Source organism: Oryctolagus cuniculus, chromosome 18, assembly GCF_051225735.1.
Source record: "Oryctolagus cuniculus isolate XC-2025 breed Fujian yellow rabbit chromosome 18, ASM5122573v1, whole genome shotgun sequence".
NCBI classification, from domain to species: Eukaryota; Metazoa; Chordata; class Mammalia; order Lagomorpha; family Leporidae; genus Oryctolagus; species Oryctolagus cuniculus.
Window position 1 is genome coordinate 68738076 of NC_142884.1, and position 26820 is coordinate 68764895.

Sequence of the window (26820 nt, forward strand, 5' to 3'; positions counted from 1 at the left end):
CTAGAGATCACTCACTGTGCCCCAGAGCCTCTGGAGATGTTTTCCAAACGAGCCAATCCACAGGGAACCTAGCTAACCCTCTCCACTTGCCGTAGGTAAGCTGCCTCCTACAGCTCCAGCTTATTATCTGATTCCTTGGTGCCAGGCCATGCGTGTGGCCGCCTGGTGCCCTTCTGCTGTTTGCAGTTGTATGTCACAAAGAGTTCTGCCTTTCCTACATGCCAGTGCCCCGGTGCTGTGTTCCATCATCAAAGGAATCTTTGAATCTTAGGAGCTGGTTGTCCACACGGGTGTGTCTCTCCAGGTTTCCCAGCGGCATGCCATCCAGAGGAAGAGAAAGCAGGCACGGAGCGGTTGTTTGAACTAGGGCCTGTACTCGAGGTTTCACAACACACGGATGGCCAAAATAATGCTCGAGTTAAAAACTGTGTATAAATTAGTAATAACCTTTCTCTAAAAATTTAGAGCGTATTATTAAAGCCTGTTGTGGGTGACAGCAGAGTGGGGAACAAAGGCTGATATTCTTATTGGGGAGGCTTATGCCATAGAAGGTTCATTTTAAATTATTTACTTTTTAATTTAGAGAGGAGAGAGAGAGAGAGAGAGAGAGAGAGAGAGAGAGAGATTGATTCCCATCCATTGTTTAACTCTCCAAATACCTACAAACAGGGACCAGGCTAAAGCCAGGAGTCTGGAATTCAATCCAGGTCTCCAGCATGGTGGCAGGGGCCCAATTACCTGAGTCGTTTCTTGCTGCCTCCAAGGGTGTGCGTCACGAGGTGGAACTGGAGCCTGAGCCCATCACAGGCACTTTGATATGGAGTGCAGGCATCTCAAAGTGGCACCTTAAACTGTGCCCAACACCGACTTCAGCTGTTGCATTTTAATAGGCTCCAAATATCAGATAAATATGGATTCAAGAATGTGTCAAACCCAATTTCATAACTTTTCAATGATTATATAATACTTACATAATTAGTTATCTCAATATTAAATAAATTCCCCAAATAATGGCCAAAATTATATTAAACTGGGAGAGTGAGCCATCTTCTCTTATGAATAGGCTTTACAAAATTTGTGGAAAATGGAGGTAAAAGATGTTTATTTGGGTGCAAAAGCTTTTTGAAAATGCACGTTCTGAAAAAACAGTGAATGAATTTCAGAATATTTGCACCAAGAGAAGTCCACCTTTTGGTTTCGTTTTTTGAGCACTTTTCAAAAACATTTTATTTCGAAAGAGTTTTAAATTTACAAATCAAAAATTGCGAAGGAGCACAGAGTTCCCCCATCCCCCACACCGTCTCCTCATTGTTAACACCCTGTGTTGTAGGACGTATTTGTCACAATGTATAAACCACTGTATAAACCACGCCCAGCTTCCCCTATTATCAACATATCCTGTTAGAATAGCGTGTTTGTCATGATTAATGGACCATGTTATGGTCTGTGGGAGGCACATCTATAATATCCCGCGTGCCTGGTGAAACAGTCCCTTCCACTCGAGGGCTTTGACTATGTGTCAGACTGCTCTCTTTCCCCTGTAAGTGCTCAAGCTGCACTTGGTGCATGATGCTTTCCCGGGTCTCGCTTCCTGCCCCCTCTCGCCTGCTGCCTTCCCTCCCCAGGTAGGATGGAGCCAGTGTTGTGCTGCTAAACTAGCTGGGGTGCGAACAGGTGCTTGTTTGTCGAGTTCCCTGCTTTCCATGGTCCAAAGCTTCCACCCTGGCCAGTTTCGAAGATGGTTACTTCATACCCGGCTTACAGAACTGAAACTTAAACAGTTAGCTCCCAGGCACTGTTGCAAGCCGGCTCCAATCCACCATGGCGTAGAACTCTCCATCTTTTATTGTGTTACGGTTCTCTGCACATGCCTCACTATTAACACTTTTCATATATTTTTTGAAAGATTTGATTGTTTATTTTGGAAGTCAGAATCATAGAGAAGAGAGGGAGAGGAAGAGAGATCTTCCATCTGTTGGTTCACTCCTCCAGTGGCCACAATGGCGAGTGCTGGGCAAGGCTGAAGCCAGGAGCTTATGCAGTCTTCCATGAGGATAGCGGGGCCCAAACACTTCAGCCGTCTTTTGCTTCTCCCAGGCTGTTAGCAGGGAACTGGGTCGAAGTGGAGCAGCTGGGACATGAACTGGAGTTGTGGGCGGCGTTATTCGCTCTACTGCAATGCCGGCCCCTTCACATGTGCCGTGGACAGCTTTTGGATGTCCATCCCTCTCCTAAAATTATAAACACTAGGAGGGCAAGGACTGTTCTTGACTGTCTTTTGTTTCACAAGGTTTAACCATACACTCTACTTGCTTCTCCAAGAAATCTCAACAATCAAAGGTATTGTCTGCTTTCACCAGCAGTAGGCGGCATTCCCTGTACCCAGCCCTGGGCAAAGGGATCAAAGTCCAAACCATTCCTGATTCACGCTGGTGGGCAGCAAGCATGCTAGCTCCCAGTGTTGACAATGTTGCACAGCCACTTAATTAAGCACTTCAGACATTTGGGGAGACCACTTGTTCTCTCAAAGCTGGGGGCCTGGAAGTGAACATAATTAACATACAAGTTCTCTCTGTTTACAAGAAATTCTTAATGTTCTATGTATTTTTCTATAATTATGAGAGTTTCATACTTTGAAAATTTAACTTTCTTAAGTGTCGTAAAGGAATGACAGCTACTGGCATTTTGACTCTAAGTAGACTTTTTCACCTAATCCTTCTTTTCCCATTTTCTTCTCCTTCTGTTATCATGAAAGGAGCCGGTGGCTGGTCTCCACTTGTGTCGAACAAATACCAGTGGTTGCAGATTGACCTTGGAGAGAGAATGGAGATCACCTCTGTGGCTACCCAAGGGGGTTACGGGAGCTCCAACTGGGTGACCAGTTACCTCCTGATGTTCAGTGACAGTGGCAGGAACTGGAAACAGTATCGGCAGGAGGACAGCATCTGGGTAAGTCTCTGTGACCAAGGGCGGTCATTGAGGGAGAGGTGCTGTTATTGCTGTTGTTGCTTATCAGCTGCATATAGGAAACACGGTTGCAAATCTTTAAAATTACTTTGACAATGTTTTTTCGAAAGAACAAGTTGGTAAATCTTCATCTTCTACCATATTTCATGGTGAATGCATGAAAATCCTAAAGGTAAATTTATTTCACAGGGTCTTCAGAAATTATCAACAAAATTCCTGTTCGTCTACTACATAGTGCAGAAACCTAATAAATAAACAAGGCTTGTATACAAACAACATTAATTTGTTTGGAAGAAGGTGTTAGTGTTACACTGACTTTATTTATTTTATTTCTTTTGATGATTCTGAGCTTCTGGAGACTGGGTTTGTCTAGTATGTAGGAGGTTTTATATTTAATAATTGGAATTTTAAATATATATATATACACACATTTATATTCATGTGTGATTATATTACACACACACAACACCCACATATAACTCATGCATAACCTTGTGAAAGTATGGAAAATACCCTCTGTTGTAAACAGGGGCGCAACCCCTGTGGGAGAGACTGGCAAAGAGATGTGTTGTAGTGAGCTGGTAACTTGAGTGTGATGGACTGACAGCATTCAGACACCTGTTGGAGGACAGAAGCTAAAGGACATTTGCCTGGTGATGAAGAAAAGACTTCTTTGTTCCTGTAGAAGAGTATTTGTTTGGATTTTATATGGGTCAGGAACAACATGTGCAATCAAAGAGCTATTTTTTTCCCTCTGGCTGAGTTGCCAGAAGCAGAGAAATGAGTAACTTAATGAAGCATCATTCTTAGCACGCGGATAATTTGGAAGCCTATTTGGGCACATAATGATAATTTTCCCTGACCAGGCAATTGCCTCTTTTTTTTCTTTAAACTTCCTGGAACTCCATTGTACATTACAAACTCATTGAAGCAATGGACTGTGATTTACTCACCTTTGTATCTTAAAGTCTCTTGGTGATCGTTTGGTACATGTTTATCGTTGTAAATTGAATTGAGAAGAAATAGCTGTACTGTTTCTCTAACGACAGTAGTGGGTTGGAAGAAGTTGCCTACACACATTTGCGAGAAAAGCGGCTTTAACATCCAAAGCAAGTGGAAGCTGTATGTAAGAGTAGGGGAACAGACGAAAAGAAATCAGCATATGAAAGAGCTATCTGTACCCCCATGTTCATTGCAGCTCAAGTCACAATAGCTAAGATATGGAATCAACCCAGCTGTCCATCAACTGATGACTGGACAAAGAAATTATGGTATACATACTCTATGGAGTACTACTAAGCTGTAAAAAAAAATTGCAATCCTGTCTTTTGCAACAAAATAGATGCAACTGGAAATCATTCTACTTAGTGAAATAAGCCAGTTTCCAAAAGACAGGTATCATATGCTTTTCCTGATTTGAGGCAACTAGTAGAGTATCCAAAATGTAATATATTGGAGTAAAAGGATGTGTTGAGATTTGGTGATTGTTTATGGCCCTTCTGTTGAGGAACAGTGTTTTCTTCTTCATATTATTAACTAGAGGGTTAACCTTACATGCAGAAAGTAAACTGAAAAATAGATCTTTGTAGAAATTAAGAGTGGGGATAGGAGAGGAGGAGGAAGAAGGGTTGGAGCATGGGTGGGAAGGAGGGTGGGGGGAAGCATCACTGTGTTCCTAAATCTGTATGTGCGAAATACGTGAAAATTGTATAACTTAAATAAAATTTAAAAAAAAGAAGGGGGAAAAAGCCCTGGTTATTATGGTTCAGTTAATTCCATGAAAACTGTTCAAGGTAGAGATAAAAGAAACAGTAATTATGAACCAATAACAATCAAAGCTTAATGAAGTATTTTAACTAGATGTTGGGATTACTTTCACTCTTTCTAAATTAAATGGATTTTAAACTAGGTAAGTGGCCAGTGCACACTACTATTTAGCTGTGTTAATGAAAATTTATGTTTCTCATATTTTAAAAATTGATAGGTTTACCACGAAAACTATTGCTTTTTCTATGCATCAGGCTTCAGGAAACACAGACCTAGCTGTTGCCATTGGTCTGTTTTGCCTACTATCATAGTGAGGTCCTCAGGCATAAGGGTGGTGTGAATGATATCTTTCCTCATCCAAACCAGTACAGATACAGACAAGGCATTTGGCACAAGTCTGCTCAGTAACGCTGTTTGTCAGGCTGTGCTGTCATCTGTCGCTTTACTTACCGTCTCCCCCTTTTGCCTGGGTGCTCCCTGTTAATCCAGACTGCACCTTCCAGACTTTCACCTCCGCATCCCCAACGTGTAATGGCACCTGGTATTTTCCAAATAAACCTGTTTGTTGAATGAATGAATAAAAATGAATGAAGGAAATACACTTTTTGGGTAATATACTCTTCTGATGACACTAACTGAAGTGAGTCCCTCCAGCCCCATAAGCTCATTCTTTAATTTATGATGTACATCTCATATTCTGATAGTTAGGATGTTTTTCTCATCTCTGTACGTTTAAAAGATTTTTAAAAACTTTGTAGTTTTTTAATGTCTATGTAAAGTTGCCCATATTTATGGAAGTACCCCATAATGTCCTGATACATGCAATGTATTGTGTAATGTTCAGTTCAGGGTAAACCTGTCCTCTCTTTATGGTGCAAACTTGGGGTTTTTTGGTAAGGAAAATATGTGGTACATTATTGTAATCTATACTCACCCTACTGTACAATAGAACACCAGGACTTCTTTGTCCTCTGCGACTGCAGTCTAGTACCCGTCAATCAACTTTTCCTTGTCTCTCCATTCCTGCTACTCTCCCCAGTCTCCTAAACTACCGTTCTACTCTCAGTTTCATTAAGATCAACATTTGTAGATTCCACATGAATGGAATAGTGAAATACATTTCATTCTGTGCTTGATTTATTTCATATTTACATAATAACCTTCAGTTCTATCTGCACATAGCACATGATAGGATTTTGTTCCTTTTAAGGGGAAAATAATATTCCATTGTATACTTGTACTACATTTGCTTTATGTGTTCATCAGGTGTTGGACACTTAGGTTGAGACCTATCTTGACACTTCATCAATGAACTATCTTGATAATTCAGCAGTGAGCATGTGAATGCAGATAGCTCTTCTACAAGCTGATTTCCTTTGAATATACACCCCATGGTGGGGTTGCTAGATCATTTGGTAGTTCTATTTTTAATTTTTTGAGAAAACTTCTCACTGTTTTCCATATTAATTTACATTCCCACCCACACTGTACAAGGGTTCTCGTTTCTCCATAACCTCACCACACTTGTTACCTTTTTGTGTTGGGTTAATAACCAATCTAATTAGAGTGAGGTGATATTGCAGTTTTCAGTTGAATTCTCTTGATCTTTAGTAATGCTTATCATTTTGTTCCATGGACTGTTAGTGATTTATATGTTTTTCTTGAAAATATTTACATCTATTACCCATTTTAAAACACAATTATTTGGTAGGCTTTTCATTTGATTTTGCTATTGTTTGAATTCCTTATTTTTACTGGTTATTAACCCCTTGCCAAATATATGATTTGCAAATATTTCCCTCCATTCTGTGGCTTTCTGTTCACTGTGTTGATTGTTCTCTTTGCTATGTAGAAGCTTTTTAGTTTGATGAAATTCCAGTTGTCTAGTTTTGCTTTTGTTTCTTGTGCTTTTGGGGTTTCATCCAAAAACTCCTCATTCACTCTGATGTCCTAGTATTTCCCCTAGGTGTTTTCTTCTAAGAGTTCCCTACTTTCAGGTCAGCTCAAAATCAATTTTTAGTTGATTTTTGTGCATGGTGAGAAATATGGGTTTAATTTCATTTTTCTGCTTGTGAATGTCCAATTTTCCCAGGGCCATTTATTAAAAAGTCTGTCTTGTCTTTAACGCATGTTCTTAGCACCTTTGCCATAGATCAGCTGGCTATAGAGGTATTAGTTTACTTCTATGCTGTCTATTCTGTTCCATTGGTCCATGTGTCTGTTTTTAAGTCATCACTATGCTATTTTCATTTCTAAGTCTTTGTGATACAGTATGAAGTTAGTCAGTGTAATGCCTCTTCTTTGTTCATTTTTTTCAAGATTGCTTAGGCTACTTGGAATTTCTCATTTTACCTGGAATTCAGGATTATTTTCTCTAGCTATGTGAAGAATGTCATTGATATCTTGATGGGGATTCACTGTATTTGTAGTTTGATTTGGACAGTATGTCCATTCTAGCAGTGTTAATTCTTCCAATCCAAGAACTCAGGATGTTTTTACATTTCATTGTGTCCTCTTTGGTTTCTTTCATCCATGTTTTATAGTTTTTATTGTAGAGCTCTTTTAATTCCTTGGTTAAATTTATATCGAGATATGTATTTTTTTAGTAGCTATTAGAAAATTTGGTTTCTTCTTTGATTTTTTTTTTTCAGAAAATTCACTATTGTATAGCAATGATAGTGACTTTTATGTTGATGTTTTTTATGTTTTATTTTATTTTTTTTAATTTATTTGACAGGTTGAGTTATAGACAGTGAGAGAGACAGAGAGAAAGGTTTTCCTTCCATTGGTTCACTCCCCAAATGGCCTCCATGGTTGGCACTGCACTGATCTGAAGCCAGGAGCCAAGTGCTTCTTACTGGTCTCCCAGAACTGGGCCATCTTCCACTGCCCTCCTGTGCCACAGCAGAGAGCTGGACTGGAAGAGGAGCAACCGGGACTAGAACCCAGCATCCATATGGGATGCCAGCGCCACAGGCAGAGGATTAACCAAGTGAGCCATGGCGCCAGCCCTATGTTGATTTTTTTAAAACATTTTTGCCACATTTATTTCAAATGTAGATACTATATACATACAGGTAAATACTATTTTTCTTGAAAATAGAGATACTAATATCACAGAATGAGCAATTCATGATAATTATCATAACATGGGGAAAAATGAGTACATTGTCTTTATGTGGTATGACTAATGAAGCCATATTTATAACTAAGTAACAAATGATATAACATCCACATAATTTTCTATTCCATCTATATATTAAACTCCATATATAAGAAAAAAACATAATATTTGTCTGGGTCTGACTTAATTCACTTTGCATACTCATCTCTTTTTTCTTACATTTTGTTGCAAATGTCAGGATTTATTTTTTTTCCCATAATGGAGTGATAGTCCATCATGCATATATATCATCTTTTTAAGTCCAGTCATCAGTTGATGACATCTAAATTGATTTCATATATTTGCTATTGTAAGTTGAGCTGCTCTAAACCTGGGAGTGCAAGTACCTCTTTTTTTTTTTAAATTTTTTATTTAGTAAATATAAATTTTCAAAGTACAGTTAATGGATTACAATGCCCCCCCCCCAAATTTCCCTCCCACTCACACCCCTCCCATCTCCCGCTCCCTCTCCCATTCCATTCACATCAAGATTCATTTTCAATTATCTTTATATACAGAAGATCAATTCAGTATATATTAAGTAAAGATTTCATCAGTTTGCACCCACACAGAAACACAAGGTGTAAAATACTGTTTCAGTACTAGTTATACCATTACTTCACATTGGACAACATACTAAGGACAGATCCCACATGAGAAGTAAGTACACAGTGACTCCTGTTGTTGACTTAACAATTTGACACTCATGTTTATGGTGTCAGTAATCTCCCTAGGCTCTAGTCAAGAGATGCGAAGGCTATGGAAGCCTTTTGAGTTCACCGACTTCAATCTTATTCCGACAGGGTCATAGTCAAAGTGGAAGTTCTCTCCTCCCTTCAGAGAAAAGGCAAGTACCTCTTTCATAGACTGCTTTTATTTCCTTTGTATAAATTCCCAGGAGTCAGATAACTGCATAATATGGTAGACCTGTTTTTCTGAGAAATATTCATATTTTGTCCATTATAGTTTTATCACTTCACATTCTACCAACAATGTTTTAGGACACTTTTTTCCCCACATCTTCAACAGCATTTGTTATTTTAAAATTTTTAGATAATAGTCATTCTAACTGGGGTGAGGTGATTCCTCATTGTGGTTTGTATTTGCATTTCCATGATGGCTGGTGATACTGAGAACTTTCCATGTGTCTGTTGGTCATTTGTATTTTATACTTGGAAAAATGCTTGTTCATATCCTTTGTTCCTTACTTAACTGGGCTGTTTATTTTGTTGTTGAGTTTCTTGAGATCCTTATACGCTTTGGATATTAATCCTTTATCAGTTGCATATCTTGCAGATATTTTCTCCTATTCTGCTGGTTGCCTCTTCACTTTGTTGGTTGTTTCCTTTGCTATGCAGAAGCTTCTAGCTTGATGGAATCTCATTTCTGCTTTTATTGCCTGTGCTTCTGGGGTCTTATCCAAGAAGTCTTTTCCTAGGCCATTGTCTTGTAGCATTTCCCCTATGTTTTTCTCTAGTAATTTGATTGTTTTAGGTCTTAAGTTTATATCCTTGATCCATTGTGAGCTGGACTTTTGTACAGGATATAACTTTTGCATATGGAAACTCAATTTTCCCAACACTATTTTTTGAAGAGATTGTCCTTTCTTCATGGAATGATTGTTAGCTCGTTTGTCAAAGATTAGTTGGCTGTAGAAGCATGGATTTCTGGGGTTTCCACTCTGTCCCATTGATGTGCATGTTATGGCTTGAATTCTGGTACTGTGATACTTCCAGCTTTGTCTTTATTGTTTACTATTACTTTGAGTATTTGAGATGTTTTGTGTTCCCATGTGAATTTTAGGGTTTTTTTTCTAATTCTGTGACAAATATTCTTGGACCTTTTTTGGGATTGCATTGAATCTGTTAACTGCTTTGGGTTGTTTGGACATTTTGATGATATTAGTTATTCCAATCCATGAACACAGTATATTTTTCCATTTCTTTTGTGTCCTCTTTTGTTTCTTTCATTAATGTTTTCCTGTTTTCATTGTAGAGATCTTTCACATCCTTGGTTAAATTTATCCAAATATATTTAAATATTTTTGTAGGTATGGTGAATGGGGCTGATCTTGTAAGCTGTTTCTCAGCCAGAACTGAGAGTTGGCATATAAGAATGCTATTGATTTTTGTGTGTTGATTTTATGTCCTGAAACATTGCCAATTCTAAGTTCTCATAGTCTTAGTGGATTCTTTTGGTTCTCCTATACACAACATCATGTCATCTGTTAACAAATATAATTTGAGTTTCTCCTTTCCAATTTGTATCCCTTGATTTCTTTTCTTGCCCAATGGCTCTGGCTATACTAGATAATACGTTGGAACTGTATTGGAGAACAGTGGTGAGAAGGGCATCCTTGTTTGGTTTCAAATCTCAGTGGGAATGCTTTCAGCTTTACCTGTTTAATATAATACTGACTTTGGGTTTGTCATGTGTCTCCTTGGTTGTGTTGAGGTGTGTCTCTCCTATATCCAACTTTTTAAAAGTTTTTTTAGTCATCAAAGGATGTTGTATTTTATCAAATGCTTATTCTGCATCTACAGAGATAATCATAAGGCTTTTGTCATTCATTTTGTTGATGTGATATATTGTATTTATTGATTTGTATATGTTGAACCATCCCTGCATCCTTGGGATAAATCCCACATTGTCAGTGTGTATAATCTTTTTGATGTGATGTTGGATTTGATTTGGTAGGGTTTGATTTGTTGAGGGTTTTTGCATCTACGTTCATTAGGAATATCAGGTAAAGTTCTCTTTTTCTATTGTGTCTTTGTCTGGTTTGGGAATTAAGGTAGTGTTGGCCTCTTAGTGAGTTTGGAAGGATTTTTTCCTTCTCCTTCAATTGTTTTGAATAATTTAAGAAGAATTGGTGTTAGTTATTTCTTAAAAGTTGGTAGAATTAAGCAGTGAAAGTGTCCAATCCTGAGTTTTTCTTTGTTGGGAAGCTCTTTATTGGTGATTTAGTTTCAGCCATGATTATTGCTGCATTCAGGTTTTCTATGTCTTCATGGCTCAATTTTGGTAATTATATGTGTCCAGAAATCTACACATTTTTCCTAGATTTTCCAATTTGTTGATGTATGTTTGTTTGTAATAATGCCTAATGATTCTATTTCTGTGGTATCTTTTAAAATATTCTTTTTTCATCTCTGATTTTATTAGTTTGGCCTTCTCTTTTTTTCTTGATTAGTTGGGTTAATGATTTATCAATTTTCTTTATTTTTCAAAAAACCAGATCTGCATTCCACTGATCTTTTATATAGCTTTTTTGATTTCTGTTTTGCTTATTTCTTCTCTAATTATGATATTTCTTTCTACCTACTGATTTGGGGTTTGATTTGTTGTTTTTCTAGGTCCTTAAGAAGAATTAGATAATTAGCTTTCTAATTTTTTGCTATGGTTGCCTATTTCTTTCAGCTGTCCTTTTAACACTGCTTTTTAAGTATTCCATACATTTTGAATATGTTGTGTTTTCCTTTATTTCCTGATTTTTTAATTTTCCTTTAGATTTCTTCTATGACCCACTGTTCTTTCAAAAGCATGTGTTTCAGTATTCATGTGTCTGTATATTTTCTAGAGTTGCTTTTGTTGTTAATTTCCTGCTTTATTCGATTGTGGTCAGAAAAGATGTCGGATACGATTTCAGTTTGTTGAGACTTGTTTATGACTTCATATATGGTCTCTTTTAGAGAATGTTTCTTGTACTGATGAAAAGAATGTGTATTCTGTAGCTGTGGGATGCAATGTTCTGTAGATAGCTCTTAAGTCCATTTGGTCTAGAGTATAGATTATCTGTGCTGTTTCTTTGTTGGTTTTTTATCTGGTTGATCTATCCATTGATGAAAGTGTGGTGTTGGAGTCCCCAAATATTATTGTATTGGAGATAATGTTCCCCTTTAGATTTATAAACACTTGTTTTATAAAGCTGTGTACACTGGCATTGTATGAATATACATTTAGTGCAGTCACATCTTTTTGGTGAATTGATCCCTTACTCATTATATAATGACTGTCTCTTTGTCTAATGATTTTCTTAAGTCTACTTTTTTCTGATATGAGTATATCTACACTTCCAGCTTTTGATTTCTATTTGCATGGAGTATCTTTTTCTGTCCTTTCACTTTTATTCTGTGTGTATCCTAATTGGTGAGTGTGTTTCTCATAGCCAACATATAGATGGATCTTCTTCTTCTCTTTTTTAATCCATTTAGTCAGTCAGTATTTTTTAATTGGGGAATATAATAATTTTCATTATTGGTAAGTATTTTTCCATAAATACTCCTATTGTTTGTTTTGAATCTCCTTTGTTCTTTTACTAGGAAGTTTTCTGCCTTCACATTTCTTCATGGTGCTGATTATCTTTTTCTGTTTCTGCATGCAGTACATCCTTAGGTATCACTTATAAGGCTCTTTGGGTGGTGACAAATTCTTGCAATTTTTGCTTTTCTTGGAAGGTCTGTATTTCACCTTCATTCATGAATGAGAGTTTTGCTGGATAAAGTATTCTGGGTTGGAAGTTTTTTTTTTTTTTTTTCCTCTTAGAAGTTGGACTATATCTGTCCATTCTCTCCTGGCCTGTGGGGTTTCTATTACGAAATCTGCTTTCAATCTAATGGGAGTTCCTTTAAAAATGACCTGGCATTTCTTTTTTGCAAGTTTTAGGATGTTCTCTTTATGTTGTATCTTTGAAAGTTTGACTATGATGTATCATGAGAATCTTTTCAGATCATGCCGTTTTGGAGTTCTATACACTTCCTGTATTTGGATGTCCGTATCTTTCTCTGAATTGAGGAAACTTTCTGTTACTATTTTATTGAAGAGTTCTTCTTTTCTACTTCTTCAGGAACTCCTAAGACTCATGTATTTAGTCACTTGATGGTATCTTATAGATTCCAAACACTGCATTCTTTCTTTGTAATTTTCTCTTTCTTTTTCTTTTTTTGTCTGACTGATATATTTCCAAAGATACATCTTCTAGACCAGATATTCTTTCTTCTGCTTCATTTAGTCTGTTGTTAAGGCTTCCTACTTTGTTCTTTGTCTTATTGAATACTTCATTTCTTTTTTAACATAGCATAGCATAGTGTTTGTATGCATTTTTTAACCTAGAAAACTTTTATTTAAGGTATACAAACTTCATGCATTTAATATATACAAATGTAAGAACATAGTGATTCTTCACACCCTGCCCTCCCACCTGCCCACGTTCCTTCCCTTCTTTCTCTTCCCTTTCCTATTCAGTCTTTAAATACTTCACTTCTGAAATTTCTTTTGCTATATCCCATCCATTTCATATGCTGAATTTCTACTTTTATTTAACTATTTCCTTGTGTGTTTGAATAATCTTACAATCATTCTTTTTTAGGCATTTTGTCAATTTCCCTTTCTTCATAGTCCAATATTAATGTGTTATTTTCTTTTGGGGAGTCATATTACTTTCCTTTTTCATGTTTCTTGTGTTCCTACATTGGTCTTTGTACATCTATCATGTACATTTATTATATATATAATTTATATATATTTATATTCATTTATATAAATGTATTATGGACATCTCTATCACTTTTGGAGGATGGTTTTTGTTATTGAAGCTTTTATTCCTGGAGAGGAACACCAGGGAATTGTTTACAGTCCTGGGGTGTGTGCTGGGTGGGGCTGGAGAGCTCAGGCCACCATTTGTGGATGGGGCAAGAGTCCAGAGTGACATCCAAGACAAGTAAAGTGGAGCATCTCTGGCTAACCTCAGTGAGGGCAGGGTATGTTGGAGCCAATTGGTGTGTTCATGGTCCCAGCTTTTCCCTGTGCCAGGGTGAACTAACTGATGGACAGCTTAGAGAGAGCTCATACTTCACCCACCCAGGCTTGTGTACCATGCAGATCAGCCACTCTCTCTGTGCTGCACAGGGAGCTCTGAATCTCCCCTGTCAGACTTGGAGAGTGCAGAGGAGCCTTCAGTTTTTCAAATGGTCCAGGAGAGGAGGCAGTGGGAAGAGGATGATTCAGTTCTGATGGGCTTGCCTCCTATTTCCAGAGCACAAGGCGTTACCCTAGCTGCCCTGGCCTCACTGTCTACTGCAGTGCAGAGTGCTATGGGTACCCTGCCGTTCTCAGTTGGACCTATGTGGTTCAGTCTGCCCTGCTAAATGTAGCAAGGTCTCTGGGATTCCCAGGAAAGAAGATAAACAATAGTTCTTGTAACCAGCCTCCCTCTCAAGATGAAGCCTCCCCACCACAATCCTTGCTCTAAGAAGTTGGTGGGGGTGGGGGGGATTGTATGTGTTCCCCCACTAAAGTGTGGAACCCCAAGTGTTTGCAGGAGCATTACCCACTGAGTTGCTGATCTGTGACAGCAGGATTCCTCTCCGGGAGGGTTGCCTGCATGAGAGGGCTGTGTAGATGGTCTCCCCCTGTGTTCTGTTCCCTCTTACCTGTAATAGACAATCTGCAGCCCTGGGGCCTCAGACACCACCTTGTTCCTCTTTCTGCACTCTCCAAGCTGCTCTGCCTGGTAGTTTTCCCCGCTGTGTTCCTGCTTCTCTTCTCTCCTCCTGCCTCTGATGCTCCTCCTTCATCCCTGATGTGGAGATGTATCTGCTTTGAGTATCTTAGTGGCAGAGGATGCAAACAACGGACTTCTTTATGTGGCCATTTTGAATATCCTCTGACGCTATTGAATTTCATCTGCTGCTCTTGTATCCTACAACTTTCCTGAGTTTGATTCTTAGTTCTAATAGGCTTTTGGGGAGATCTTTGGAGTTTTCCATACGTAAGCCGTGTTATCTGCAGACAGTAATGATGTGATTTCCTCCTTTGCATTTTGGATGTACACTTTTTATTCTTGCCAACTTGCCAACTTGGATGTCCCCTGTTTTCCTTGCCTATGTTTTTTCCCTTGTTCTGGCTAGGACTTCCAGTACTGTGTTGAAAAAAAAAGTGACTAAAGTGGATATCCTTTTCTTGTTCGTGATCTTAGAGAAAAGCTTTCATCTTCTCCCAATTCAATTTGATGGGCTTGTTGCGGATGGCCTCTGTGATTTTGTTTGGAGTTGTATTCCTTCTGTACATAATTTGTTCAGAGTTTTTATCACAAAGAAATGTTGAATTTTATCAGATGACTTTTCTGCATCTGTTAGGCTGATTATATTGCTTTGTCCTTCATTCTGTTAATGTGTCATACCACACTTATTGATTTGTGTATTTTGAACTTTCATCCATAGGATGAATCTCATTTGATCATAATAATTAATCTTGTTAACGTGCTGTTGGATTTGGGTTGCTAATAGTTTGTGGAATGTTTTTGCATCTGTGGTCATCATGGATATTGCCCTGTAACTTTGTTTTGCTTTTGTTTTGTCCTTGTCTGGTTTTGATATCAAGGTAATGCTTGCTTCAAAGGACGAGTCTGTAAGAGTTCCCTCTTCTTCTGTTGGTTGAAATAAGAAGGTCTGTTGTTAATTCTTCAAATTTTTGGCAGATTTTTGCAGTGCAATAATCTGGTCTCAGGTTTTTCTTTGATGGTGGACTTTAATTAATGATTTAATTTTGTTATTCATTATTTCTTTGGGTACTCTGATTCTTCATGATTCAATATTGCTAAGGTGGATGGGTCTAGGAATTTGTCCATTTCTTCTAGGTTATCATGTTCATTGGCATACAATTATTTATAATAATCTCATACGATCCTTAGCATTTTTCTGGTATAGGTTGAAATGTCTCCCTTTTCATCTCTGATTTTATTTATTTAATCTCTCTTTTTTTCTTGATCTATCTAGTGGTTTGTCAATTTTTTATAGAACCAACTTCATTATTTTTGAAGACTTATTTATTGATCTGAAAGGCATAGTTTCAGAGAGAGGGGGAAAAACAGAGAGAGAGAGAGAGAGAGAGAGAGAAAGAAAGAGAGAGATGTTTCATCCAATGGTTCAGTCCCCAAATGGCTGCAACAGCCCTGGGTGGGCCATTCTGAAACCAGAAGCTAGGAGTTCACTAGAGTCTCTGACTAGGTAGCAGGGACCCACACACTTGGGCCATCTTCCACTGCTTTCCCAAGTCCTTAGCAGGGAGCTGGATCAGAAGCAGCGTGTCCACAACATGAACTGTCACCCATACGGGATGCCAGCATTGCAGACAGCAGCTTTACCTGCTACGCCACAGTGCTGGACCCAAGAACCAATTCTGTTTCATTGATCTTCTGTGTGTTTTTGTTTCATTCATTCTCTGATCTTTACATCTTTATATCTTTCCACCAAATTTGATTTTGATTTTTTGCTGCTATTTTTCTATTTCCTTGAGGTGATAAGTTTTTTATTTGAGATTCCTCTGCCCCATTTTTTTTGTGAGATCAGCATTGCTTTCTTTAAACTTCTCTTGTATTGCTTGTGCTATATCTCATAGATTTTATATGTGGTGGTTCCATTTTTGTGTGTTTCAATAAAAATTTTAGTTTCCTTCCTAATTTCTTTCTTGATCCATTAAGTTTTTGGGAGTAAATCGTTTAATTACTAAGTATGTTTTCCATAGTTTTCCTTGTTCTTGATTTCTGCTTATGTTACATTGTGGTCAGAAAATTTAATGTTTTTTCAACATTTTAACATCTGCTGAAACTTGTTTTGTGACATACCATGGGATCTGTCCTATACATTGTTTAATGTGTTTTTGAAAAGAATGTGTATGGGGCCAGTGCTGTGGCATAGCGGGTAAAGCCGCCGCCTGTGGTACTGGCATCCCGTATGAGCTCAAGTTCGTGTCTCAGCTGCTCCACTTCCAGTCCAGCCCTCTCCTGTGGCCTGGGAAAGCAGTAGAAGATGGCCCAAGTCCTTGGGCCCCTGCACTCATGTGGGAGACCAGAGGAGGCTCTTGGCTCCTGGCTTTGGACTGGCAGAGCTCCGGCATTGTGACCATCTGGGGAGTGAACCGGCAGATGTAAGACCTTTCTTTCTCTCTCTCTCTCTCTCTTTCTGCCTCTCTGTAACTGCCTTTCAAATAAATAAGTAAATCTTAAAAAAAAAGAAAAGAGTGTGTATTATGGAAATGTATAGAATGTTCTGTAGATGTCAATTAGGTTCAGATTATTTAAGGTGCAGTGTAACTCTGCTGTTTGAATGCTGATCTTTCTGAATAATCTTCCCATGGTTGAAAATGGGGTGTTAAAATTCCCTGCTAATATTGCACTGGAGTCTGTCTCTCCTTCTAGATTTATTAATATTTGCTATATTTATTTGTTTGCTTCTCATTGAGTTTACATGTCATTTCCTCTTGCTGAATTGACCCTTCATTATTAGGTAATGGCTTTTCTTACTTCCTTTTCAGTTTTTGATTTAAAATCGGTTTTATTGATGAGAGTATGGTTATCCCTGCTTTCTTTTTGGGTTCCACTGATATGGAACAGCTTATCCCATCCTTTCATTCTCCGTCTATTCATATCCTTAGAGGTAAAGTAGGTTTCCAGGAAGCAGCACATAGTTGGGTCTTTTTTTTTTTTTTATTCTTTCATTCATTTGACCACTATGTGCCATCTAATTGGAGAATTTAACCCACTTGCATTTAAGATAATTGTGATAGGTAAGTTCTTACAGTTTCTATTTTGATAATTTCCTTCTACTTTTATTGTACTTCCTGTCTGTCATTGTCTCGTTTAATCATCCCTTGTGGTTAAGTGGTTTTCTTTGGTAGTGTGTTTTGATTTCTTGGTTATCACTTTTGTTGTCTCCATTATGGAGTGTTGTGGTTACCGTGATGCTTACAAAAACATGTTTTGATTCTAACAAGCTATTTTAAAACAACAGCAACTTGACGTTGATTGTAAATATAAGAAATAGGGGCTAGTGCTGTGGTGTAGTGGGCGAAGCTGTTGTGGGCAGTGCTGGCATCCCTTATGGGTACCAGTTTGTGTCCTGGATGCTTGTCTTATGATCTAGCTTTCTGCTTATGGCCCGATAAAGCAGTGGAAGCTGGCCCAGGTATTTGGGTCCCTGTACCCATGTGGGAGACCTGGAAGAAGCTCCTGGCTCCTGGCTTCAGATGGGCTCTGCTCCAGCCATTGCAGCAATATGGGTAGTGAACCAGTGGGTGGAAGACCTCTCTCTGTCTCTCACTCTCTGTATATGTAACTCTACCTTTCAATAAATAAAGAAAACCTTTAAGAAAAGAATATAAGAAATAAGCAAAAAGATAAAATATTAATTTAAAATCTATAATTATGCCCTATTTCTCCTTAGCTTTTGAATTAGAAAAATATTTATTTGTGTGTGAGAGATAACAGAGTGAGCACTCCCATCTGCTGCTTCACTCCCCAGATGGCCACGGCGGCCAGGGGCAAAATCCAGGAGCTGGTGTTTCAACCCAGATCTCCCACATGGATGACAAGAACTCAACTCCTTGAGCTTTCACCACTGCTCCCAGGGTCTGCATTGTATCAGGAAGCTGGAATCAGGATCCAGAGCCAGGGATCAAGTCTGGGTACCTCTGGGATGCAGGTGTCCTAACTGGCATCTTAATAGCTAGGCTAGATGCCTGCCCCTGTGTTTTGACTTTTCTATCTCCCAGTTTACACCTTTCTGTATTTCCTATCTCAAGATATCTGTGTAGTGTTTTCATTTTTGGTCATTTTTTGTCTTTGTACTAAATAAATGAGTGGTTTATTCACCATATTTACAATTTTAAAACATCTTGTATTTGCCTCTAGGGTTACTCTTACCAATGAGTTTTCTATCTTCTGGTATTTCTTCTTTCTTGTGTATGTGTCATTCTTTGAGTTTGAAGAATTCCCTTTAACGTTTCTTGTATGACAGATCTGGTGGTGAAGAATTGTTTCAGTTTTTGTTTGGGAACATCTTCATTCCTCCTTCATAACTGAAAGATAGCTTTGTTGGCTGTGCTATTCTTGGCTGGAAGATCTTTTCCTTCAGTCTGGGAAAATCTCATTCCATTCTCTTATGGCCTATGAAGTGCCTGCTGAGAAGTTTGAAGACAGGTAAATTGGGACACTCTTAGGAGTTATTTGTTTCTCTTACTTTGTGGCTCTGAGATTCCTCTATCTTTTCTTTTTAGAAGATTTATTTATTTATTTTGAAAGTCATAGTTAAAGAGAGAGAGGGAGAGATAGAGAGAAATATTCCATCCACTGGTTCACAATAGCCAGCATGGGGCCAGGCTGAAGCCAGGAGTTAAGAGCTTTATCCAGATCTCTCACGTGGGTGGCAGGGGCCCAACACTTGGGCCATCTTCAGCTACTTTTCTACTTTTCCCAGGCCATTAGCTGGAAGCTTGATCTTAAGTAGAGCAGCCAGGACATGAACTGATGGCTGTAGGAGATGTCTGTGTCATAGGCATTGGCTTTACTGCTATGGCATGATGCCAGTCCTGGAGAATCCTGTATCTTTTAAAAAATTGTTTGAGAGGTTGGATACAAGAGTGAGAGGGAAAATAAACACTCTCATCCTCTAGTTCCTTCCAAATTTTGCCTTGTTTGGGGTTCTGATCAGGAGTTAGAAACTCATAGGTCTCCCATCTTGGTGGAACTAAGCCAGCTGCTTGAACCATCACCTGCTGCCCACTGTGGTCTACAGCAGGAAGCTGGAATGGAGTCAAAAATTCAACCCGGCACCCCAGCACGGGACATAGGCATCTAGGCAAGCTTCATAAACTTGGACTTCTTAATTATAATGCATCTTTCTTGAGTTAAAATTAGTTGGGTTGAATCTGATTGGTAATCTTTTACCTCCCTCTACCTTACTTGTTGTATTTTTCTTTAAGTTTGGGATAATTCTGTTATTGTCTCTTTGAATAAAATGTCTGCTCCTTTGGTCTTTTTAAGTCCCTCTTGAATCCCAATACCTTGTGAATTTGCTCCAAAGTGCTGTTTCAGAGTAACTGTAAGTGTTATTCAGCCCTCTCCTTTTTTTTTTCTCCTATGGCTGTATTTTTAAATATGTTGTCTTTGAGCTCACGGATTGTTATGTTAGATCTACACTGCTATTGATGGCTACTATCATGTTTTAAATTTTGCTTAGTGTACTTTTAAGCTCAAAGATTTCTGTATGGTTTTTTAATGTTGTCACTGTCCCTTATGTTTCTCTGATATAGTATTGAATCATGTTTGCTTAAAGCTTGCTGAGTTTCCTTGATGTGGCTGTTTGAATTCTCCATCTGAAAGTTTGCAGATATTAGTTGCTGGTTGTATATGGTTGGTTTCTGGCACATGATTTTGCTTGTTTAATGGGGTCATGGTTCCCTAAAAGTTTTTTTTTTTTTTTTTGACAGGCAGAGTGGACAGTGAGAGAGAGAGAGACAGAGAGAAAGGTCTTCCTTTGCCGTTGGTTCACCCTCCAATGGCCGCCGCGGCCAGCGCGATGCGACCAGCGCACCGCGCTGATCCGATGGCAGGAGCCAGGAGCCAGGTGCTTTTCCTGGTCTCCCATGGGGTGCAGGGCCCAAGCACCTGGGCCATCCTCCACTGCACTCTCGGGCCACAGCAGAGAGCTGGCCTGGAAGAGGGGCAACCGGGACAGAATCCGGCGCCCCGACCGGGACTAGAACCCGGTGTGCCGGCGCCGCTAGGCGGAGGATTAGCCTAGTGAGCCGCGGCGCCGGCCTCCCTAAAAGTTTTTAATGCTTGTTGATGTCATCTGCACATTGAAGAATTAGGTATTTATTCTAGAATTCATACTATGACATTGTTTGTGCCTTTCCCTCTAAGAATTCTATGCAGTCTTCTTATTTTCTCCTGTCCTGGATTCTTCTTTTTCAGCACTTGATGGTATCCTAAGTCCAGATTTGCTGCAAATGTGCTGTTGGTCTGTTGATGCTGTTTCAGCACTAGCTGAAGACCCCCAGCCCACATTTATCCCAAACCAGCAGGTGTTGTGTTGTTCAGAATGAACTGTGGGATTGTCTTAAAAGAGTCAGCCTCTACATGGGGCCAGAGTGGCCCCGGATATCCACAGTCAGCATCAGTAGTCAGGCATCATGGGATTCTTCCAGATCTAGATCTTACTGTGGAAGCTCTAGCTTCAGGAGCCTATGCAGTGTGTCGTCTTCTACTTCCCTCTTCTACCCCCTAAGAGAACAATTACTGTCTTCATGTTCTGCTGCCCAGAGTAGGAGGAGGAATGGGGTAGGTGATCACAATGCCCTTGCCACCAGCATCACAGTGCTAGATCTCACCCAGAAACTGCATCCCACTGAGACCAATACAGCACAGGGGTAGGACCAGGGCCCACACTGCTACAGGCTGCCTGATGTTGAGGTAAACATAGCCTAAGGTCACTGTGAGCAGCCACAGGTGATGCCAGCCGTGATAAGGCCAGTTGAGCTCTGCTGTGGGTCTGTTCCTGACACTAGGACCGGCCCAAAGGTTCCCTCTGCAGGCAGTGGTCTGCAAAAGATGGATTATTAAGATCTGCTCAGTGTGAAGTTTAGCTACTTTGACACTGAATTTCATAACAGTTCTGTGCCCACTTTCCTACTATACTTCTAAGCAACTTGTGTGTTGACCCTTACTGGATGTAGGCTGGAGCCAAAGTCTGAGCTGCCCAGGCTGACACTAAGCAGAACTGCACCTGAGTCTCACAGCCAAAGGCCCTGCATAGTCTGTGGGTACACATCCAGCCAGTGAGTGGCTGAGAATGGTGCAGGTCTCAACATGAGTCCATCTCACAGGGTATGTGTATGGGCTCCATCTGTGAGTACTTGTCTGGGGACAGAGGGTTTTGGTCTCTCTCTCTCTCATGCATGGTCTTACCACAGCAAGCCTGGCACTGAGCTCTAAGTAAAAGATCTGTACGCACACGCCTGCCTTAGTGCTTAGCAGTTGGAATCCTGGTCCTTGCTGTCTGAGTGAGGTTGGAGGAGAGTGGTGGCGTAGGTCCCTTGGCTCTCTGGAGATGAGCTGATGCATGCAGAGGTACCTAAATTGCTGTCTCTGTGGAGGGATCATCACAGGAGTATCTAACTCAGTCATGGTCGTCTTCTGCCTGCCTTCCCCTATACATTCTGAACTTTTGTAACCAGATTTCATCTCTGTCACCTTAGCATTTCTGGCTCCCAATATGCAGTGTGACACATGACCTGTGTTGAGTGAATTAGTAAAGGCATGAACAGATGTGAATATGTTGGTCTCCTAATCTTTGTTGATCTTTGCAGAAAAGCTTTCAACCCAGGTAGGCTGTGAAGTTCTATTCTACTTCATGGTCACCCTGGTCTCACTCCCAGAGTAGCTTCCTCTTGGTGAATCTGTAATTGCCAAAGTAGGAAAAATGAAACACTGAGACTTGTGCCCTGTGTCTTGGCTTTTTCACCAGGAAAAACACTTTTTTTTTTTTTTGGCCCAAGACCAGTTTTTAATTGATGCACATAGTAAGGAATTGAACACTTTGTCATATTTGAGAAATATGTATGTATTTCTTGATGCCCCCTCCCCTTTTGGATGCCTTTTATATAGGCTACTAGATATTATGGGATGCATACCAATGAAAAAAGATAGCTCCACTTTCTTTTAGGAGCTTCCCAGTTGGGGCTAGGTGATACAAATACAAATGTGGAGGCTCAGGAAACACATAAGACTGTATGTGATAAAGAGAAAGAAAAGACAAGTGCTACTGGTTCAGAAACAAGCACAATGGCCGGCGCCGCGGCTCACTAGGCTAATCCTCCACCTGCGGAGCTGGCACACCGGGTTCTAGTCCCGGTCGGGTTGCCGGATTCTGTCCCGGTTGCCCCTCTTCCAGTCCAGCTCTCTGTGTGGCCCAGGAGTGCAGTGGAGGATGGCCCAAGTGCTTGGGCCCTGCACCTGCATGGGAGACCAGGAGAAGTACCTGGCTCCTGCCTTCGGATCAGTATGGTGCCCCGGCCGCAGTGACCATTGTGGGGGTGAACCAACGGTAAAGGAAGACCTTTCTCTCTGTCTCTCTCTCTCACTGTCCACTCTTTCTGTCAAAAAAAAAAAAAAGAAAGAAAGGAAGAAATAAAGAAAGAAAGAAAGAAAAAAAAAACAAGCACAACGAACAGGCAGCATGGACTGAAATTCTTCCCTTCATTTGATCTCATTTCATGTGCCAGAGAGAACAATGACCTCTCCATATCTGAAATAATTTACAAAATGCTCTGTTTTTTCTTATAAATAATCTTTAAAAGCAAATTATTTTCTGTACTGGTCATTTAATAGCAATGTAACTTAATAAATATATGATATTTTAATATAACACATTAAAGCATTTCTTTAGAATAAAATTTATGATCCAGTATTCATAAAATATAATTTATACAAACTAGTCTGCTACTTGACAAATATATATATGTGTGTGTGTGTGTGTGTGTGTGTATATTGACAGGCAGAGTAGACAGTGAGAGAGAGAGACAGAGAGAAAGGTCTTCCTTTCTGTTGGTTCACCCCCCAAATGACCGCCGTGGTTGGTGCTGCGCCGATCCGAAGCCAGGAGCTAGGTGCTTCTCCTGGTCTCCCATGCAGGTGCAGTGCCCAAGCACTTGGGCCATCCTCCACTGCCTTCCTGGGCCACAGCAGAGAGCTGGACTGGAAGAGGGGCAACCGGGACAGAATCCGGCGCTGCAACTGGGACTAGAATCCGGGGTTCCGGTGCCGCAGGCTGAGGATTAGCCTAGTGAGCCACGGCGCTGGCCATGACAAATACATATTTTATCAAAATTTAGAAAAGGCAAATCATTAAAATTGTTCCTCTGAAACTGAACACAATATGCTTTGCATCTGTGAGACTAAGACTCTTTTCATCCAGTTTATTGTAAGTGATTGAAAAAGTAAATGGAAGGTATAATTTTTACTCATTTAAGAACAATTGCTGAAATATCATGAACCCAACATCTTAGAAATTACTTCCAGCAGATCAACATGTGTAAATTCACAGCTCAGTTCTCCAGATTCTCTCTCCTAGTTGCCCACAGCTCTTTTACAATGCAGACTATAAGGATAAAGAATGAGAGGGTACCAATCTTATAAATTATTTAAGTAAACATGATGGTTAAACCAAGATGAGCTTACTTTTTTTGTACAGAGTTAATTTGTACTTGATTTTTCAAACAGAATCCTTTATTGGATTTCTGAAGTTGGTATATCTTTTATTTTTTTTTTTATTTTTTATTTTTTATTTTTTATTTTTTTAACTACAGGTGTCAAATGTCATGGTCCTATTTTGGCTGATGGCAGACACAGAGATCCTGTGACATAATATAATCAATTACATGGAAGTCCCACCCACTACAAGATAGTGTATAATAAAGAAAACCAATGGATACCTGAACATTAAAATGAACTTTAAGACTTGCTGCACTTTGAACAGCCCTCCTCTCAACTGTTGAGGAGCAGTATTTTTTTTTCATACTATTTGTTGAACTCTTTACTTAGTATAGTTAATCTTATGTTGAAAATAAATCTTAAAAAAAAATAAGAATGGAAATAGGAAAGGGCAGAGGAAGATGGGTGGGAGTGTAGGTGGGAGGGTGCGGGCAGTGGCAAGAATCACTGTGTTGCTGAAGTTGTATTTATGAAATGCATAAAGTTTGTATACCTTAAATACAAGGTTTCTGGAGGAATAAAAGAGAATAAAAAAAGACATTGCTACAGACATAAGAAGGCTGTGGAAGCGGGACCACAGGAGGTGTGCCGCACCATAGATGGACTTGCCTCCTTGTGAGTGCCATGTCTCTGGGTTGAGCCTTTATTCTGATGACCTAAGCCTAGAAAAAAAGTACAACAGCACTAAAGCCTTGTGTGTCAACATGTCAAACTGTCAAGCTTCATACGCTGCAGTACTTGCTCCAGTACTTGGCAAATGCCTGGAGAACGCCTTAAGTTGCTTCTGTCTTGCAAGACACTAAATCCCAAAAAGACATTTTTAATTAAAACCTACATTATTAGTCCATGTCCTCAGGAAGTTTCCTGTTTTTCTTTCTGTTTAACTATGATTTCTCCACTTTCTGAAAATGATTAACCTAGCAGTGAATGGTTAAAAGGTGGCTGCAATTTCTTTGACTTGTAGTAAGAATATTTAACATGAAACCTACTGGTAGCAAACTTTTAAGTGTACTGGACAATATTGTTAATAATGAGGCACAGTATTACATCACAGTTCTCAGGGACTTAACCCTCTTGTCTAACAGGGACATTTTACCTGCGGAATTTCCAAATTTCATCTTCTTCCCAACTACTGACGACCACTATTCTACTCTCTGATTCTGTGTGTTTGAGTATTTTAGATACTTAATGTGAGATAAATAATATACCATTTGTCCATTTGTAACTATTTCAATTAATATAACATCATCAAGGTTCATCCATATTGTCCCATATTGACAGAATTCCCTTCTGTTTTAAAAGGCCGAATAACATTTCTCTATCTAGGTACCCGTTCATCTATCTATCCATCCATGTATACTCTGCCAGTATTGATCCCTATCTGTTCAGTCCTTTGGGAGGGTTTCTTCACTGTTTCTTATGGCAAAATAAATACCTTAAACTTAATTTTCTGGGTTTTCGTTCTTAATTTTCAAACTTACCAAACATATTTAAGTTAGAGGATTAGAAATCATATGAAACTGGAAGGAGAAGCTAAGACTTGGCGCCAATACAATTATGTTCCTTATCTAAGAAAATCATCTGAGTCACAATTTTAAAAGGAAATTCAGTACTGTGTTTTACAGGAAAAGTTACTTTTTATTATCTATAATATGGCCTCCTGTATTTAAATAAGTAGATAGATAATACAAGAGTAATTCAAAAAGTTTGTGGAAAATGGAATTAAAAGATTCATTTATTTTGCTGCAAAACTTTTTGAAATCCATGCATAATTTTTCATAGCACACACTTTTCATGAACTTTGTAAAGACTCCTTGTATGCATGAAGTTCAAAAGTGTTTTGCATCAAAACAAACTTGTGGACTGCCAGTGTAAAGCAAAAGAGGTCACGTTATAGGGTTTGGAGGCAGTGGCCGTGCCATCTGGAGTTTGCATGGGGCTGTGGTTCACGGAGGAATGCCCCTCCTGCCTTCCAGCCGTTCTTGCTGTTGGAGGGTGAGAAGTAGCACTGATGCTGTCATGCGGTGATGTGGATGGTGTCCTGCCAGGTGCAGAATGGGTGGAGATAGTGGTGCAGTGCATGTCCCAGGGCCGCCACTGGCCAGGACCTCGTACCAGCCTTGGGAGGACTTAGGCGAGCCAAAGGCCCAGACTCGGTTCAAGCTTCCTGGAGGGACTGCTCCGTGCAACAGCTCCTGAAAGAGAAATCGTCAATGTGGAAAGGCCCAAGACATTGGTCCAGGCGGGCAACTCGGCAGCATAGTTAAGCAACCCGAGCCTCTTGGGGGCTCCACTCAGGCTCCCTGTGACTTCTACAGGATCTGGTTCTTGGGACTTCGTCATTGTGTTGTGGACCTTGGGCAGGAAGCACACACACAGCAGGAGACCCTGGTGTTCCCCTTGGATCTTCTGACGATGGTCCCCAGGTGGTGCATGCTGGGAGGCCATGTCCAGTGTTTGCATTTCTGCCTGCACACAGCTCAGCGCCCTCTCACTTCAGGACCACCATGAATCATTTGTCACTCAAGGGACTGACCTTGAGAATTCTCTGAAGGCACTGGTCCATGAACTTTCCAGAGACACTCCAAGTATGACATGTCTACCTGTTCAAGCTGGAGCAGGCACAGCCCCAGCTCTGTGCCAAGAGGATGCAGAACAGTAAAAGAGCTATGATCTGTCTTGGGGAGAGCATCCACTACAAAACAACAGATTTGGAAGAAAAGGCATCCACTAAGAACCATCTCCCCTCCCCCAGAAACATGGAAGAGAAGATGAGCAAGGGTGGGGGAAGGCTCCCCCTGCATAGCTTCCCCAGGTGGGGTCTCCAGGGTCTGTCCTCTCCAGGGGGCCTCCAGCCTTCCTTGAAGCTCCCTCG

General features: G+C 39.9%; 1 protein-coding gene across 1 annotated transcript in view; it reads left to right on the top strand.

Annotated features, from left to right (window-relative positions):
• The window catches only part of CNTNAP4 (contactin associated protein family member 4), a 300407-nt gene that overhangs the window by 86676 nt on the left and 186911 nt on the right, over nucleotides 1-26820 (top strand). Inside the window, exon 3 of the mRNA XM_070062759.2 lies at nucleotides 2756-2949. Coding sequence (XP_069918860.2) covers nucleotides 2756-2949 — 194 coding nt within the window. The remainder of the gene's footprint in view (nucleotides 1-2755; nucleotides 2950-26820) is intronic.